At 39.4% G+C, this 19,841-nt stretch overlaps 2 protein-coding genes across 5 annotated transcripts in view; one reads left to right on the top strand and one right to left on the bottom strand.

The window, feature by feature from the left end:
- Positions 1–15,405, top strand: part of PTPN1 (protein tyrosine phosphatase non-receptor type 1) — a 78,814-nt gene extending 63,409 nt beyond the window's left edge. For both annotated transcript variants that reach the window (XM_072996855.2, XM_020779500.3), the window contains 5 exons: positions 2,298–2,435; positions 4,255–4,464; positions 7,545–7,706; positions 9,150–9,382; positions 11,552–15,405. In XM_072996855.2, coding sequence (XP_072852956.2) covers positions 2,298–2,435; positions 4,255–4,464; positions 7,545–7,706; positions 9,150–9,382; positions 11,552–11,741 — 933 coding nt within the window. In that variant the 3' untranslated portion in view covers positions 11,742–15,405. The remainder of the gene's footprint in view (positions 1–2,297; positions 2,436–4,254; positions 4,465–7,544; positions 7,707–9,149; positions 9,383–11,551) is intronic.
- Positions 15,406–16,611: 1,206 nt separating this feature from the next.
- Positions 16,612–19,841, bottom strand: part of RIPOR3 (RIPOR family member 3) — a 145,979-nt gene continuing 142,749 nt past the window's right edge. For all 3 annotated transcript variants that reach the window (XM_078392184.1, XM_020779503.3, XM_072996853.2), the window contains one exon: positions 16,612–18,180. In XM_078392184.1, the coding sequence (XP_078248310.1) occupies positions 18,080–18,180 (101 nt within the window). In that variant the 3' untranslated portion in view covers positions 16,612–18,079. The remainder of the gene's footprint in view (positions 18,181–19,841) is intronic.

The following is a 19,841-nucleotide window of genomic DNA, read 5'->3' as shown; positions in this document are numbered from 1 at the left end:
CAGAATTCCCTCTACCTCTTGCAGCAGCTTTTCTGTCACTGAATGGAGGCTTCCACAGCAATATGAATAAGGAATCAAATATTAAAAGAGGAAAAGTCTTATAACTACATGCCAAACGATTCCTCCTTCTCCCATCCACCCCCACATGATTTTTCCCCACTGCCAGTAAGTTGGAACAAAGCTTGGAATTGTTGAGATCCTGTGGGGGCAGGCTGCTATTGCTTCCCTATGAAACATTGTGAGGGATATGTTATTTGTCAACTGTTTTGTACAAATACATGTAAGAAGCAAATTCTCTGGCAAGGTGCAATTAAAAATAAATGCCAGAAAGATTATAATTCATTGCTATGTCAAGCTGAGTGATAACTGTTCAGGCATTAGAGGAAGGAAGATATGAGTGTCTCCTACGATAGTCTGGTTGCTTCAACAATCTGGATAAAATGTTTTGTGGATTGATGACCATTTCCTGAGGTCCTTTGTTTATGAAGTGTACTGGTTTCAGTTCTGTAAAAGACTATCCCATGCTTCATGAATAGTAGCCAAAGTGTTGATTTCTTTGACAAATGTTGCCAAAAAAAAAAAAGAAAGAAAGAAAGAAAGATATGGCCATAACACTGTAACTGGAACACTAAAACTTTGTGAGAGATAAACATTCCCTTTGTCAAATGTTGCTGGTTTATGATCCTAAAGAGAAACTAGTTTTGAAAGCATTCTCAACAAGCACATATTCTTAGTTGTCAAAAGTGTAGGCATAATAAATTCTATATTATTCTTTAGCATGGTTCCACATTTCCAGTCCATGAGCTTCTTCTGATTTCTTGTCTGTAAACATGTCTAATAAGGAAGCTCTTGAATTTCTTGGCAAATTCGTACTGACAGAATTACTATGATTAGTTCAGTGCTTAAGTACATGAAATGCTCAGATTTCATTTTCAACAAGAACACATCATTCTAACCTTTCAGTTATCCCACATGTGATCCAAATGATCTCGTAAAACTAGGACTTTTGGAGGAGGAGATTAAGATTTTGGTAGGAGAAGATGAGGTGAGCTAAACAACTCAATTGCAGCTCCAGAAGGAAGGGTTCCAGCTTTCTGAAAGTAACCTTCTGGCCTCCAAATAGCATCCTCTAAATCGTTAGGGTAATTTTTGAAGGAGAGCCTCACAAATATCCTGGGCTGCTAGAACAACAAATAAATGGGCCCTAGATCAAATCAAGCCTGAACTATCTCTGGAGGCAAAAGTGTTGCAACGGAGGCTGTCCTACTTTGGGCACATCATCAGAAGGCAGGATTCTCTGCTAGGAATGGTTGAAGGCAGTAGGAAAAGAGAAGACCAAATATGAAATGGATTTACTCCCTAAAGGAAACCACAGGCCTGAGTTTACAAGAGTTGAGCAAGGCTATTGAAGACAGGACATTTTGGAAATGGCTCATTCATGGGGTTGCCATGAGTTGGACTTGGCAACGCATAGCGACAACAAAAAATTTGACTTGCCTCGTTAGTCCACGATGTCTCATGTTTTTATTTTAGCTAACATGTTTCGTCCTCACAGAACACTTACCATACCTAATGCCAGTTAACACTGCTGATTTTTTAAAAATTTTATTTAATTACTTTCATTCACTGAGTCTGACAGTTGCGTGAGGACTAATCAGTACAATTCCTCCTGAAGCTGAAGAATACAGCCAAAACAATCACTAGAGATTGTCCCACACGCATGTGCACGTACATATCGGAAGCTGAACGTATTTGAGGACTACAGTCTATACCGGTAGTCGACAGCTCCTGAAAGTGTCAGGAAGAAGTAATCCCAACCCTGACATGAGACCCTTCACAGTGGAGATATATTGAACCCAAGATCTTCCATATATCAAGTATGTGCTCTACCCCGTAACTACTTTCTGCCTCCACAATACATGCACCTAATGTGTTCCTTTGCCGCCTTTTGTAAAGTGTGTTCACTATCATTTCCCAGGCAACCTCTGTCATCTTCAGAAAGCTTTTAAAGGTAAATTCTGCCTTCTCAGGAGTTCCAGTTACTCTGTTCCTCACGTTTCCTGTTATATAGTTCACGTCTATGGGGAAACTGTGGCTTATTTTCCATTTTTCAGAATCTGTGTTGTAAGCATTTCCTAAGTTACATGCAAGCAGGGTAGAGAGGAGTTGCTGTTTGTTCTTTCCCGTCTGAAGCTCTTGAAGTGACATGTATGCTAATAATGCAGTGTAAATAAGACTGATAATTCTGTGTTTTCCTTTGTTAAATGATTTGTGTTTGCTTCCCTACCCCACCCCAGATAAAGTGTGCACAGTACTGGCCACAAATGGAGGAGAAAGAGATGGTCTTTGAGGATACAAACTTCACATTAACTTTGATATCGGAAGAAGTAAAATCCTATTATACCGTGCGACAGTTAGAATTGGAAAACCTCACGGTAAGTATGGGATGGAATCGGCCTCCAAGTGGCATCGTTTACCTGTTTCTTTCCATCCTTTCCCTCTGGTCGAACAGGAGGAGAAGAGCAGTGTGCTCTGAGTGGTGTGTGGGTCCTTGGCTGATGATGCGGGGGAAGGGAATGTGTGACCCCAACCTCCAGACCAGTGAAGGAATTCAAGGAAGGGAGAAGGGTGAAATTCTCCCCAAAGCCCCAATTGCCTGGATTTTTTGAGAGAATTTCAATTTCAACTCTAGGTAAACGGATGCAGACAGAACCTTTTATCTTGTCATTCTTTATGTAGTATTGCAGCAATTTGAGGTGCAAAAAAAAACACCAAGTATAGCTCCCTTTGAAAGGCTGCAAACTATTACATCATCTTCTCTCACTTTTGCTATACTCTTTGAAGACTTTCCACTCTGAGAAGCTGAAAAACAGTTTTTGCACTTGGTATTTTTTCTGTTGTGGTATTCAAGACCAGAGGTATGCCTAAAAAATGGAAAGATATGCCTATTACAAGAAAATGTAAATATAATGAATGAAATCAAAAAGTGGTCTTCAGTGTGCTAACTGTAAAACTATGGCATAAATATCCTGGATCCTAAAGAAGAATCATGGTCGGATTTTTTTCCGGAATTTATCTCAATTCTCAGTCTCACCTTATGAATCCTGGCAGGTCTTAACACTCCTTATTGTTCTTAATGATCAGAACATTTAACAGTTCTTCTTCATGCCATTTTCTTTAAGCTGTGAGGCGTGCCTATAATGTTTTCTACTCCTTCTGCATATCACTTTATTTAGAAGTGCGGAAAATACAGTGGGGTCTCGATTTAAGAACTTAATCCGTATTGGAAGGTGGTTCTCAAGTCGAAAAGTTCTTAAGTCGAATCTGCATTTCCCATAGGAATGCATTGAAAACCATTTAATACGTATCTGCTCTTTTCTGTCCATAGAAACTAATGGGAAGCTGTTATTCTGCCTTCTGCCACTAGAGGGGGATATTTTCTTTCTTTTTTCCCCTTAGGTTCAGGGAAGGCAGGGAACACTAAAGGCAGCACTTTAGAACTCTTTTTTTTTTTAAATGAAGCCAATTTTAAATAATGTTTTAAAGCATGTTGTGCTGATTTTTTCAGCACAAAGGCACTCAGGCAGGCTTTTTAGGTGCTGAGCAAGCCTCCAGAAGCCTGCTCAGAGCCAGCCGATCAGCTGTTAGGCGGGGAGAGGAGCGGGGAAAACCACAAAATGGCTGCCAGGCTCTTTCTGGGTGTCGGCTTTTAGCTCTTTCCTGCTCTTTTTCCTGTGGTTTGGGGGCTACCAAGGCCTGGTAAGTGACTTTATTTAACAGTACAGTATTTATTTTTAAGTTTCTGACCCCTTTTCCCCCCTCCAGAAGCCTCTAAGGGGAGGGAGGGGGGACTTTTTCCCCTGTTCGTAACTCGAGGGAAGTTCGCATGTCGAGTCCTTACTTTCCCTATAGGGCAGGTTCGTAACTCGAATTGTTCGCAAGTCGGGTCGTTCGTAAGTCGAGACCCCACTGTAATATTTTTTGCCTGGGATATTATATATTATAAATGAAGTTCCCACAATAAAGTTTTAACTATTCTTTGGAATCCCATACCGTTGAACCTGTAGAAGGAAATGGCCATAATACTTCCCACAGTAAATCTCTGTTCAAATGTAGCTTCTTTTTGTTCTCTAGTTTATTATGTGAGCTTTTTCTGAGTTGTTACTGCTATGGACAGTAACCAGAATCTCAGTATACTGTGATTGTCAAGAGACTCAGAATAACATGTTTTCTTCTCTTTCTCAAATCTTACAGACACATGAAACTCGAGAAATTCTGCACTTTCATTATACGACATGGCCTGACTTCGGAGTCCCCGAGTCTCCTGCTTCGTTCCTCAATTTCCTGTTCAAAGTGAGAGAGTCAGGGTCACTGAGCCCGGAACATGGGCCCATCGTAGTCCATTGCAGTGCTGGAATTGGAAGATCTGGAACTTTTTGTTTGGTTGACACTTGTCTTCTCTTGGTACGAACGGCTTGGAGAAATAATTGCCCTCCTGTCTTGTCTAATGCAGTAGCAGCATGGGCTCCACTTGAGTAGAATCAAATGTCTTTTGGAAATTTAGACCAAGCCATTTATAGAGTGACCATTTGGACAGTGGGCTGACCTTATGAGCCTGAGACATTTTGCTGTCCGAAGCAAAGGACAGAATGGTGTTCCTTTGTATCCCACATGCAGAGCCTAGCTGGAGCGGCAGTAGAAACTTTGCTGTTCATATAGTGCCTACTAACACACTTGAATCAGCATAATAGTTTAGCAGACCCTAGGAAGGTTTATGTGGGAACACACAGTTCTGTCTGTCAGCAGAAGGGAAGAATCAAGAGGCAGGCACTGCTGCCCTGCTACTGCCATCTACAATGTGAGTTCATGATTCCACTCTCCTTACTGGTCGGGAGACCAACCTTCCTGTCTGGGTTCTGCTTTAGCATTTCGGCTGGGTCGGCCACAGCAAGGTCTTCCCAGTTTCACCTACCCAGCCAACCATACTGATGCAGTCTGTCATAGGGTACCACGGATATTGTGAATCTCCAAAAAAGAAGAGAGTGGGTGTGTTAGGAATACCAGAAAGAAATGAGCCGATCATTATTGTTAAATGCTTCTGAGAAAACTATTGAGTTCTATAGACCACCCCATACTTTAGAAGTTTATTTCCATTTCAAAACTTAGAACAAACCTTACTTTCAGTGAAGTCTGTCTTCTGTTAGTCAGCAGCTGCCGCCCACTCTTTCCCCACCCTAGCTTTGTCTTGTTTCAATAAATGTGTTTTTGTTATTGGCCGTAGAACTATGAAGATGATTAGTTCTATCCTCTTTATACTTCTGGCCTTAATTTTTCAGAATTACTGCGCTGATTTTTGAGCTGCTTTCCAGAGCTCATGGGTCTCTTCAGAGTTTCTTTCTACCATAGGTAGAAGCCTCCAAGGAACTAGCCATTCTTTCCTCCTTCCTCTTAATTTCAGTTCAAGCTACAGTTACCCAAGGTTGGGAACCACTGTTTCCAAAGATTAGCTCTAGGAATCTCCTTCCCTCCCCCCAGCCATGTCTGGAGGCTTTAATCAAGCAACCTAATCAAGTCATAACAGGTGTTTTCATATTCTTGCAACTAATCAATTCAGATGCCAGCAGCCATTTTCGTCCTGTGGGGAGAAGACAGGGTAAAATGGGGAGACAGGGCTCAACTCTATGGAAGTCGCAAGGGTCTGTGGATGTGGTAATGTTTCAAGAGGTTTGTTGCCTTAATGGGACTATCGCAACCATAAACCTTTACACCCTCTACAGAGTTAGCTCTGGCCACCCTATTCACATCTTCTCCACAGGATGGAAATGACTGTTAAAATCCAAATTCATCAGTTCTAAGAACTTGAAAACATCCTATTAGGGCTTTGCTTGCATCTAGCATTTATCACTATGTATGATAACAGTTTTTGTTGTAAACTCTTGGGTATTACTATGCATGGGAGGTTAAGGGGACAACCTAATAAAAAGTTACTACAGTGGTGCCTCGCTTGATGACATTAATTCGTTTCAGCGAAATCGCTGTAGAGCGAAAATGTCGTCAAACGAAATTTAAAAACCCATTGAAACGCATTAAAAGCCAGTTAATGTGTTCCAATGGGCGAAATACCTGCTCGTCCAGCGAAGATCCTCTATATGGCGGCCATTTTCGGGTGCCCGTCTTGCAAAAAATGGCTCCTAAAAACAGCGGGGAGCCATTTTGAGCAGCTGGTGGCCATTTTGAAACCCTGACGATCAGCTGTTTTGATTGTCGTAATGAGAAGAATCGGTTCCCGAAGCAGGGAACCAATCATCGCAAAGCGAAAAAAAACATTAAAACATCGTTTTGCGATTGCAATTGCAATCGCAAAAACATCGTCGTGAAGTGGATTCGTCGTTATACGGGGTAATCATTAAGGGGGCCCAACTATACAGTCTTTCATATCTCCTTTATTTGTGTTTGAAATCTATATTAAGTCTTTCCAGCCGGTAGGCCATTGTTCTAAGTCAAAATTGATCTGAGTCTAAATCTAAATCATTGTTGTAAGTTATTAGATTCTCCACTCAGTTAGGCCATTATGTTTGTGAGCATGTAGAGGGGGCCAGGGATGCCCGCTCCAGCCTCACGATCTCCATTTGAAAAAGCCTTCAAATGAACATCATTTTAGGGCTCTGTGAAACTGAAAACCACATTTTATGATGATTTCCAGTTGTGTTGAGTTTTTAAAGCATAATCATCTAAACATGATCAGAGGTTTTGCCCACACTTTCCCTATCGGCAGGGGAGACCAGGAATGGAGAAGGTAGGCTGGAGCATATGGCCCTGGCAATATATAATGCCTATATAATATATAAAGCCCTTGTTCTACAACTGAGAAATTGCAACATAGAACCATAGAATAATGGAGTTGGAAGGGGCCTAAAAGGCCATAGACTTCAACTCTCTGCTCCGTCCAGGATTCCTAATCAAATTATATCTGACTGGCAGCTGTCTCATTTTCTCTTGAATTGTAGTGCTCACTCAAGGTAATTGTTTCTGTTGTAATGCTGCTCTAACGGTTAGGAAGATTTTTTTCTGATATTCAGCTGAAATCTGGCTTCCTGCCCATTATTACATTCCCATTAATTGCTTTTGTAATTAGTGTCATGAGTACAATTCCCTTGCCAATTTATCCTTGCATAAGGGCAACCATCTAAGGTGCTGGTTGTGTTCCTGGGCATGTGCCCTGAATTGCAGCCAGCAGATTGTTAATAAAAAGTTTGGCATGGTTTCCCTTATGCAAAAGTAGATTAGCAGTGGGATTGTGGCCTGTCTGTGGCTTGTGGTCTTTGGAGTTGTTTTTGTTCTCTTGATCTACATTAATATTAGTTTCCTTACAACTTCTTCTCTTATGTTATATATATATATATTTTAACACCATACAAGATATTACTCTGCCCACTACTGTGAAGTTCCTTTGGGGAGATGTGTATATACAGGGTTTAAACAAGCAAATACACTTTTTTAAAAAATGAATTAAAATTGCAGCATAGTCATCTTTCTCTTTTCAGATGGACAAAAGGCAAGATCCTTCTTCCGTCGATATTAAGCAGGTTCTTTTAGAAATGAGAAAATATCGGATGGGGCTTATACAGACTGCAGACCAACTTCGTTTCTCTTACTTGGCTGTTATAGAGGGAGCAAAATTTATTATGGGTGATTCATCTGTACAGGTGAGTGTTCCTATATGAAGTATGTTACCTGTTGCCCTGAGAACTAAACACTCTGGACAAGCCATCTTTCCTAGAATATCCCTATCGGCAGTCATGGGCTAAAGGGGATCCAATTATGATCAAATGCAGCAAATTCATCTTATGCAGCAAAAGTGGGTGAAGGTCACCCAAAGCCTTCCTTTGTGACTCCAATCCATTTTCTTTTTCTTTTTTAAAAATCAGTATATTGGTTTTTCTGCCAAAGTTTGGTGGCAAGCCACTACATCAACTGTTTAATTTGTTAAGACCAGTATTTACTCATAGTATTGATTGAGGGAGAAAAACTTTAATTGCCTTTAATTACAAGTCCATTTGTGTTCTTAAGTATTTATCTTCCTTTTTCATTTAAGTAGTCAGTGGCCTTGTGTATTAATACCTGCATAACACTAAAGCATTACTGTTTGAGGTGAATTATCTCAAGTTAAGAAATCATCAGAGATGTTATCTGTTGCAAGCTGAGTCTCCTAAGTGGGTATGCAACAGATAATATCAACAGTGGCTTTTTAATCTAAGGCAGTTCACCCTACCAATTACCATTTCACTGGCATAACTACACATGAGAATTTCAGCCTTTGTTATTTCAACAGCCTTTGTTGTTTAAGCAGCCAATAGCGTTTAAGCAAGTATGGAGTACATGGTTCTCAAAGCTGGTTTTAAATAATTTTAAATTGTTGAAATACTTAATTTGCAATTATCCTTTTAAAATAATTGCTTAAGTCTAAGCAGATATGTAGGGAACATTGTATTTCTTAATATTAACAAATTGTCAGTTATGCAGATATATCTTATATGTTCCTATATGTGTATGTTTTTAAATATATGTTCTAAAAGATATAACGTTTTATAGATAAAGATACAGAAATATGAAAAATCCAACAAGCTTCACTTCTTCCATTCTGACCTTTACACCCTTTTAAGAGCATAACTCCCAAGCAGTTGGCCAACTGGAAAAGTGGTCTCCAGCCCTGCGGAAGTTGCCTGTTCCTCTTCTGCAGACACATCAGCATAAACCAAGATACAGGAGGCCATGCATTCTGGCCATCAGCTGATCCAGAGGCCGTTCCTGTTTGTTTGGTTTTTTTTACAGTTCTGGAGCAGCAGAATATTCTTCACAAACATCAACTCTTGCCCTGGTGTTACAGCAGCCGATTTAACTGCCTGCTTCCTCCTTGCTGCAAGAAAGGCTCCAGCATGAGAAGTGTCTCTGTTGGGTTCCATGCAGCTGCTTCCCGTGTGCCCTGCCACATTGTTAAAAGGAGCCTCAGCAAACTACTGCAACTCACATTTTCTCAGAAACGCTGATGACTTAATAATGGTCTTGTAAACCTCTGAACTCCTGGATTTCAAGAAATCTCTGTGTTTGTCATTTTGGAGAAGGTTAATAGGTTTCTGTTTGTGTTGAAGGATCAGTGGAAAGAGCTCTCCAAAGAAGATTTGGATCCACCGCCAGAACATACGCCCCCACCACCAAGGCCACCCAAACGAAGCACGGAAATGAATAATGGGAGGGTGCATGAATACATGGAATTTTTTCCAAAGCATCCAGTTGTAGAAGATGCAGTCACATGTGCAGTCAGCACACTGGAGGAGAAAATTCCCGATGGCAGGGTTTGCTCGGAGCAATTAGATATGGAGAGGTAATGTTGATAAGGATTATCTCGGATCACTTACAGCAAATTCTCAGTGGTTCTGAAGCCACTAAAGGGCTAAATCTAATGAAGGGCTAAATGTAATTGTTAGCCCCGCTGAATTCTGAGCATAGTGTAGTTGTGGCTAATACTTTTTATTTAATCTAAGTTGTCCTAGTCATGTAACATTATTACACCAAATCAATGCCCCTCTTTTCTTTATTTATTAAAACAAGGTGAAGATATAAGTCTGAATCCATTTGCTGTCCCAACTAGAGAAGTCCCCATGAACTGCTGGGTACCTCAGTGGTTTAGGTGGCGAGTTCAGTTCTCACTGCCTTCTTGATAGGGCCTGGACTCACTGACCCCATGGATTCCCTTCCAGCTCTACAGTTCTAAGTCAATTCAGCTAACATGCCATACATTTTAGTGGGTCTGTTCAAGATTTAGCCTGTGGTACTGTTTTTATATCTCAGTGCATAAAATGAAACAGAAATGTGATAGATGGGAAAGAGTTCAAAACTTTTAGGAAAGATTCTTTTTGTGTTTTACTTGACTTGACTTTTACCCAAAGAGGGACGTTCCAGGAAAGAAGGCAACCATCCTTTGTATTTTAGTTAGGATCCTTTGCAGTTAAACCACTTGCACACGGGTTTTCTTTTTACAAAGCGTGTGCAAGAGGGTATCCAGAACTTCCTTGTACATACATAAGCCAGCTACTTTGTCTGCATTATGAGAGATCCCATGTTACACGACCACTGTCCCTTCACTCTCCTTTGGTTGCCAGTAGGATCCTAGCCAGACAAGTAATTTAAAGAATTTCAGCACCGCCGTTTCTGTCATTTAAGAAATCCATGGGCTGCTTAATTAAAGCTGTAACTGAGCAGTCTTATTTGGTTATATCACTTCATCACACTGTGAGGCAAAGAGTAGTTTTTAAAAGCAGACGAACCCATTTTCACATGCATTCAAAATCTGGCAACGATAAATATTAAATATTAACTGACCTACTTGGAAAGTAGGTCAGTTCACAGAAGATGTTGAAGGACAGCCACATGTTTATTGTAAATGTCTTACTTAACCTTTGTACTAAATGCTAAAAAAAGCATTTTTCCTTTGGAACTGAAATGTTCTTGGTGGAACTGAAACAATGTCAGGGTGTGTGTTGTATTATTTTGAACTTTTTTAAAGAAGAGAAACAGTAGCTGACAATAATTGTAGAACCAAGCACTTCCAGTTGTTTAAGGTCTGCTACAATACAACAGAGAAGTGGTTGATTACTTTGAGAGTTTAGACATGATTAAAGCTTTCCCTGATTCTTTTTTAAAAAACTAATCCTCGTGTTAGGTTTTGTTTCTTCCTTTGAGGACGTATTACCTGCCAATCCATACAGCTGAAATTTATGATCTCGAAAAAGAAGGCATATGTATTAGGAATGAGATGTCATTTGAACGCTAGAGGTCACTGCTGCTTCATGAGAAATAATATGCAACTGTCAAATTAGAGTACTCACCATTGGCCTGTTAGTTTTTAATCTACAAAAATACGTGCATTGCTGAACATGCCAAGAAGTGTTCGGCGTGGTCATGAAGCACATTCAGTGGAATCTCTAGTTCGCCTTTTTTTGTTTCAGGGCTGAAAAACCATATAGTGTGTAAGTGGCACTCATGTATCTGGGGATCCAATGCATTCTGTTAACCTTTTCCCAATAGAGATCCTTGACTTTCTACCAGCAGTGATAATGTGCCAGCTGGAACTGTTAGAGCAGGTGATTAGTGAAAGCCGAAGCCAAAATCAGCAGAGGCTAAGCCAACCAGTTACAGTTTTTTCCTCATCCTTGCAGTGATTCTTGCAAAGACATGGTAGTGCATCGCCTTAACTTGTACCATCTCACTGAACTGGAGAATCCATACTATGAAACTCGATTCTCTGCTAAGGCAGTGTGGACTGTACTCCTATTTCAGTAGAGGCAGGAGGAAGTAGTCCAGCTTGAAATTGCATGGGCCAAGGAGGGCAGTGTCTTGCTTAATCTAATGGACCATCCTCCATGCCGTCTTCTGTACCTGAAATTATCGATCACTCCTTTTTATCTCTGCATTTGCTTCTAAGATTTGAAGTTTCTCTCCTCACTTGGCAAAGCATTCTTCTCATCTGGATATATTTACCCTTGTTCCACAGCACTAATCCAGACACTGAGCTTAGGAAGAGAACTGTTGATGCTGCGCCACATAGTGAAGAGATGGTGAAGCCAGAAGAGGAGGAGGATGAAAACATGATGTCAATTTGGAAACCATTTCTGGTCAACATCTGCATGTTCACTGTCCTGACAGCAGGGGCGTACCTCTGTTACAGGGTGTGTTTTCATTGATGGACCTGCCAGAGATGGTGGTACTGAAACATCGGTAAAGTTATTGGTGTTTAACTTGTTTGTATTGAAAGAAAAAAGAATAAAAGCTAAAGGAGGGCAACTGAGCCTTGTCCCGGTGGAAGTATATCTTAAATTTGAATAGCTGGAACTATGGTGAGGGCTTAAAGAGAAAGTTGATGCACTAGGGTTTAATTTTTTTAGCCCTATGGTCCCAAGAACATAATATTCTAATCTCAGGGCCTTAAGATATTCAGGAGTAAGCAGAGAATATGCCAAATAAGTCTTGTGTTTTTCATTTTTTTTCCTTATTTTTTTAATGGAATAATAAGAGTTTACAACACATTGTTGTTTTTTTAAGTCTTTTAAAGCCAGTTTTTTTTCCTTTCAACTGTTTTTCAGAAAAAGAAACTAGACACAAGTGAAAATTGCTTGTATTTTCCAAGTGTTTGTAACCAAATATGTGATTGGGTTCTTTAAAACACCACTATACACCCACACATACACCTCCCCTGAAGAATGTACAGCTCTTTTTGAGACAGGAGAGCTCTATACTGCACACCTGATTACAAACTGAGGGCTCAGTCTCGAAAGAACCACTTCTGTGTAACCTCTGTTAATTACCTTGGCTATTGGTCAGGAACTGCAGTGAATGAATGCAGATTATGTAGTAGCAACCCTCTCCTGTGCCCCTCAATTGGATTGCATCCTAGATATTGTTGACAGTGCAGGTAATATTTGCTGTTATTACATGTCTAGTGTAATGGCCATCTGCTGTTGCTCAGGGCATTCCTACAGGTCAGCAACTAACTTTTTGTGCCCACTTTTTTGGACACAATAGATGCTGTGTCCTCCCAATCCAATACCATCTATTGTAGATCTTCTTTTGCACTCTGTGCACGCTTGCTGTTGAATTGCAGCATCTGAAATATCTATATATGTCTATAGTTTCTTAACTTTTGGAAGATGGGAATGGAGATGCAGTCAAAATATGTCCACCAGCATTTACTTACTCTAAAAACAACCACTTGTTAAACTTCGCCATAATTTGGAATGTAAAATGCAGTTTCACGCTAGACTTGCCATATGAAGAATGTACTTTGTGTTCAAAAGAGGCGTTTGATGATAGCAACATTCCTTAATACACAGACCTTTTGGGAATGTTTCCCAATAGATTTCAAGTAGCTAAGATTGGAGACACCTTCATTTCAGAGATGCGGATGCGGGCGCTACCACACCTGCCTGTGCAGATCTACTAGCCATTTTGTGTTGGTGGTTTCTCATTTTTGTTGGCTTTTTTAAAAGTACAAAGATTTCAAGATTGATTTGTATTTGGCTTACAGTAATGCTATTTAGTAGCCAGTCTGAAGTATGCAATCCTATACCTGGGATTAAGCTCTATTGAACTCACTGGGGCTTACTTCTAAGTAGACTTGTATGGACTTGCACTTTGAAGTTGTTTTTTTATACACAGGCTAGCTTAACTAAACATAACTGTTAAGATGAGGGCAAAATGTTAGCCAATCTTGTATTTTATATTTATTTCATTAGGCAATGGAAGACTGGGGCAGTGGACTGTTAATTTTAATTCAGTTAATTAATTATAATTAACAGTTAGCACCTCCTTTTGTTTAGCACCAGACATCATAACACAGATAAATCCTTTGTGGTATAGAGAACAAGGCAAATTTATTCACTAATGTTTCAAAGTACAACCATGACCACTTATGTGCAGTGTAGCTAATCACTGCTTTGAAAATTCTGCATGCTAGTAATATAGCACTTAAGCACCATTCCCCCTTAAAAATCAATGACAGTAGAGACTTTCACTCCATATTTATTTTTGTTCTCCACAATTCTCTACAAATTTTAGGTTGTTTTTTTTTCCCTTAAGCCGGTAAGGTGTTAATTAAAGGTATCGGGGAAGGAAGGAAGATATTTGATTAAAAAGTGAGATTTAAAAGCTAAGCTTGCATTAAGGGCTTTCTAAAAGTACAATAATAAATCCTCAGGTAGTCATGGGAATCTTACAGAAAAAGTTACCTGTGAGATTGTTGTTCAGACCAGAATTTGAACGGAGGAACATTGTTAAGTGATCAATATTTAATAGTAATATTGGAAACATGAAAAATATTGATATGCGTATAGAAAATGGTGTAACTATATAATGGCTCATCTGTGTATTTTACTATACAGTTAGTGATTGCTTTGTCCCCATCATACTGTTGTTCAGTAGAATATTGTTCAGAAACAGCATTTGTATCCCATTTTTATTCAAATGCATGTGTAAAAATATTCTGATCAAAATCCATGCGCTTGAAAGGTTAGAAGAATTTTTCATATTTTGGCTTTCTGATGTGCCCAGATTATACTTGCATGACCTGATCATTTAAGTGGCTGTGGTTCCAAGGCTGTTACTGAAGTAACTTCATTCAGCCAATAGGTTGGTAGGGGTGTGTGTGTATGCGCTCTCTCTCTCTCTCTCACTCGCTCTCTTTTTAAAACAAACAAACAAACAAAAAGATGAGTTTTTATTCAGTTTTCTACGTATGCCTTGGTAACCCCATTGTATACCACTCATTTCAGCCAAGTATAGTACAAACATTCCAGTGTGTGTACAAGCCATATTCACACCTCTCTCATGTGCACACACCCTAGTTTTATGATGCAAATAGCTGAAACATGAGTGTCCTGATACACAAATTTCATTTCTGATTCTCCAAAGAAGCAGTGTTTCCCCCCCCCACCCCCGCCATTTTTCTTTTTTGAAAAGGCCTCTGGAACCAAAGTAAGATTTAATGTCTGTTCTTTTGTTATTGTTGTTCTATAGAGAACAAGGAATTTAAAAATAATAATCAAAACTCACTCAGTCTTGATCCAAAAAAAAAAAAACCCAACGCAATGGGTGATAAAATAATTATAATCTTCTTCTTCTTCCAAGGAAGAAAAAAATTGAATCCAGAATGTCTCTCTGTAGAATCCACAGGGACTTGATTGTACTGTACTTTCATACCTTTAATTAGGAAGAACTAAACATCTTTTTCCTATCCAGAGTTGAAGAGAGTAGGGGAAAATACCAGCTCTGGCTAACTTGCCCTTTTTAGGCCTACCAGTGTCACTATTTGCCTTTTATCTATTTGAACTGCAGAAAGAGTTGTACTGTAGAGAAAACATACAGTAGAATGCCCTAGTTAAGCCCAGTGAGGTGTGTATAAGGCTTATAAAGCTGAATTGTAAGCATTTTGTTTTGATGTCCTGTATATGTATGTAGTAGTTTTGGGTGTGTATATACAGTAGCGTTTCAAAGTGGATGTACTGGTTAACCTATTTGAGGGGGGGGGAATGGAAAAAAAAATCCATGTTTAAACTTGTTAGAAAGTTAGTGAGCTGCTCTGCTATATGCCTTAAGCAAAATATTTACTCATCAGGTCTTTCTTTTTTACAGATTGCCATAGACAACTTTTTGTAAAAAAATAAATAAAATAAAACTTAGAAAAAAAATCCACAAGCTAAATGTTTTGGTATAATACATTTTCAGGTATATTGTCTTTTGTGTAAGGCACTACAATGACCTCACAGTTTCAGTAAAACTGTACAGTTTTTCAATTTCCCATACAGATTTTCAGTTCTCATTTTAGCCGCAACAATAAAATTCTTTTGTAAAGAAGCATCTGTCTGATATGTCTCCATTTCCTCCACCTTTTTTTAAAAAAGTAGCTGCAAAGGCACTGCATCAAACCAAGCTGTGTGCTGTGAGGCCAGCATACATGCAACTTCCAACTTCATAGGTTTGTCTGTGAGATGCGAGTGGTTGCTTTTTAATGCAGCATGAGTGAAAACTCCTCTCCCCCACCATCCTAGTTTAATTTCAGTAAGGAGCATGAACAATTTGTGGAAACAGCTGTGAGCTCAGGGGACAAAACTCATATGGTTTGAATCTTGGACCAATAGAACTAATGCTGAATCTTAAACATTGGGTTAGTTCAGCCACAATGCTACATGTACGAACCTCAGCCTTACATGTTCTCCCCAACACCTATATCTCTGGCACAGCTGCATGGAGGAAGCTGGGAACATGCATTTCTGTTTTTTAAGCTGGAATTTCCAGTTACAACCAAGGTTGGGAAATGGTTCGCTTTAACCTATTATAAGCAAATGGTATAGTGTACTATAGAGCAATGGACTAGGACTCAGAAGGCCTGGGTTTGAATCCCTGATCATCTCAGTGGGAGTGAGGAACTGTTAAAATTACTTCTTAAATATCTCAGTTACCTAGAAAGCCTTATTAGGATCACTATTAGTTAGGTCCAACTTGACAGTACGTAACAACATAACAAATCAACTGGGCACCTTTAGGATGATTGAGCTACAGCTCTCTTAGTATCTTTATAAGCCATGATGATTGGCCCTAGTGGAAATGGTAGTCCAAAACATCTGCAAGGTTGACTAACTTTTATCTTTTGATCACAAGCCAGATTCCTAAAACATGATTCAATATAGCTTGTTCATACTAATCAGGAGCTCCCTGTATTTGAATGTAACGTGAAAGTTGACTAGAAACAGGCAGTGCTGGGGGGTTTTTGCAGCATGCTATTGAAGAAAGCCTACTGTGTCTCGGAGCTTCATTGTCCTGCCCTTCTTGAGGGTTTCTCATTAAAGCATTGGAAAGAACAGAATGCTAGACTACATAGATAGCCCTTTGATTGAATACAGCACACCGCTCTTAGTATGTTAACTGAGCATTAGAAAAAGGACCCACTTGAAATAGCATTAATTGTCCCACTTTTGCTAGCAAATCTGAATTATTTTGTCTTCGCAGACCATCTCAAATACATTGTTTTGCATTTAATGTCAAGGATGAAGAAAAATGAAATGTAATTTCAGATACTTTAATAAAATCTTTTTTTTAAAAAAAAAAAAAGGTAAATTAATTTCAGCAATAAATACCAAAAAGTACAAAGCACAAGGTACTGTATAAAATATGTACATTAAATGTCAAGGGATAAGATCCAGTGGTAGGATCTTGCATGCCTGTGTGTGCTTACACACACTGTTATCTCAAAAGCAAAATCACCCCATGCATTCAAAGCTTTAGTTTGTTTACTCCAATGTAGGTGTCAGTGGGTTCAGTAAAACTTCTAGGTAACTGTACTTAATATTACACCCATAGGTTACATGAAAATAGTTTTTGGTTATGCTCTAAGCAAGAGTCTTAGAAGTAGGCATTATCCCATGCCATTAGACCTTACCACCTGGAATTTATACAGTATTCACTTAATCTTTCAGGGTCAACTCAAAAAACTAACAAATGGTTTTTGATATCTTTCATAACTCCAAGCCACATTCATGGATCTTGGGATAATAAAATGCCCCCCTCCCCACAAAAGATACAAGTGTGGTAAGAGATGCAGTGCACATTCTAAATATTTAGTTGGTTTGGGGGGAGTCAATCTCATAGCTTTTTGTATGCAGAAAGAAGACTAAATGGCTGGTTGAAATTTGGAATCTGATTGCTACCATGTAAACAGCAATCTGCAAGAGAGACTACGTTCTAAATCTACTTTTGGGTAAGATCTACAATGAAAAAAACACACATGGAGTAGCCTATTCCACAAGTTCAAATTAAAATTTAAGTGTGTGTAGATTTAATTGTAGAAAGTAGGTAAGATCAACATGTCCCTTACATTTCTTTTTCTTAAAGACCCAAATGTCTTTGCATTTCATCTTCTCTCCAGTGGCACAGCAAGAAACCCAGAAGGAGATTTCAGATTGTTTTACTTCAGCTAACCAGTCATGAATTTAGAAATCTTTGTTTAAAAGTTTTAAATTACAAGATTAAACAAATAAATGTACAAAGTATTCTGTCTTCTGTGTCTATGCAAAGAGTGTTTGCTTGTCACAATCTGGAGTTATAAAAAGCTGTCTCCTCTTTACTGGCCTTAATCCACTGAAGTTCTACACTGATCCCTCTGTGAGTTTTAACTGCTTCAGCACTGAAATCCAGCAGATTCCATGAACAGGTTTTAAAAGATGCTCTTTCGATCTCAATCCAGATTCGCTCCAGACTAATTTGTTCTTACAATGAAGACAGATGAATTCAGATTCTTAAGAGTTTGCATTTCTTTGTTGTGAGAGCAGAGTCACCAACATGTCCTACATTCCTGTCAAATGTGTTAAAACCCTGAAATTGTTCCTCCTTTGAGGTTCCTGGTATTTTAAAAATCCACCTGAGACAGGCATGCAACTTTACAATTTCTTCTCCAATTTGTAGAGCTTTCCACATGCTAATAAAAGCGAGTTAAAAACCAAACTCAACAGCCAGTCATCTTTGACAGTACAGTTCAAAATACTGTAATCTCAATTTCAGCTTCTTGATCCATGATATCCCTCAGTTCACAACAAATTTTGTCCATTTTTTCAAAGGCCAGTCGTCCTTTTTCACCTGCAGAAAGAGAGGGACAAACTGGGAGAATTAGACAGCTACTGTTGCCCTGTAAAATGTGTCTTCTGGTTTTATTTAATTCTATTCATTATTTACATTTACATCCCACTTTTCCATGGGAAAGTAGCAATCAAAATGACTAACAATTTTCATAAAACAATTGCAAATAAACAAATGTTTATTTGGTTGTTATGGGTTTTTCGGGCTCTTTGGCCGTGTTCTGAAGGTTGTTCTTCCTAACGTTTCGCCAGTCTCTGTGGCCGGCATTTCAGAGGACTAGAGTAGCACTCTGTGCTCAGTGCTACTCATGTCCTCTGAAGATGCCAGCCACAGAGACTGGTGAAAGGAAGAACAACCTTCAGAACACGGCCAAAGAGCCCGAAAAACCCACAACAACCATTAGATCCTGGCCGTGAAATCCTTTGCGCAAATATTTATTTATGTACAAGATTTACCATTTTACCAATGTTCTCTGAGCTTTTCTTCCCTCTAGAGCAGTGGTACCCAACCTTGGGTCCCCAGATGTTCATGAATTAAAATTTCCATAAGTATTCACCACTAGTGTGCTGGCCAGGATTTCTGGGAGTTGTAGTCCAAGAACATCTGGAGACCCAAGGCTGGGAAGCACTACTCTAGAGCAGACGTGAGCCTTTCAGATGTGACCTTCCAGATGTTGGACTTTTAATTCCCACAAGACCTAGTAGAAAATATAGCCAATGCTAAAGGATGAAGGAAGTTGGAATCCAAAATATGGAATGACAGAACTACTCCCCATTCCCCAAAAGATTATTGCCTCTGAAGTGATGAAGCCCAAGGAGTGCAGTCACATGGAAATAATTTTACATGTCTAACAACCTCCTCCAGTAATACTGAAACATCTACTTAAAATACTTGCACCGATTCATAGAGCTGAGCAAAAGTTGGCTGCTGTTTAAAGAACTTTAATAAAAAATTAGTGAGGCTGCCATGAAAAGTCAATTTTTCTAGACAAACCCTCTGAAAATAGTCACATAGTGTTTTTTTTTCACATTTCGTATCAGACAAAATCCAAAGAAACAAAACAGACATTAATCTTAATGTACGTTGAACTGGATGTGCCCACGAAAGCTTACATTAAAATGTAATGATTAGACTTCAAGGTGTCACATGTTTTTGTCACTCTCTTTTTCTTTGGTATTGTTTTGTTTTGTTTCTTTGGATTTGCCTGATATGCTTGCAGAGACTAACGGCTACCTCTTCCAAAATTTCACATTTCAGTTACTTTTCCACAGCTGAACTAGAAAATAAGTGGTTCCCATTATAACTTCTCCATCTTCTTTGCACATTTCCTATGGTCAAGAGCTGTGTATTCATCTGTTCCTCTATAGCAGGGGTCCCCAATCTTCGGTCCGGTGCTGGTCCATGGACTGGCCTAGACCAGGCTGTGGAGACAGATCTCCCACCTCCCTGCACACACTCCCCCCACACACACAGCCCCTTTGCTCATGTGCCCCCCAAATGGCCCCCACTCTTGGCTCATGAGTGTGAGTGTGCGCACATCCACACAAGCAGCCCCCGCTCCTTCACGCATGCCCCCGCTCCTTTTAAATTAAGCAAGAAAACGTGCCAGAATACTCAGCTACATTGTGCTAGAATGCTGGTAAGACAGATCACATTTTAAA

This window comes from Pogona vitticeps, chromosome 4, assembly GCF_051106095.1.
Source record: "Pogona vitticeps strain Pit_001003342236 chromosome 4, PviZW2.1, whole genome shotgun sequence".
Taxonomy (NCBI): Eukaryota; Metazoa; Chordata; class Lepidosauria; order Squamata; family Agamidae; genus Pogona; species Pogona vitticeps.
This window is presented reverse-complemented; position numbering and strand designations above follow the sequence as displayed.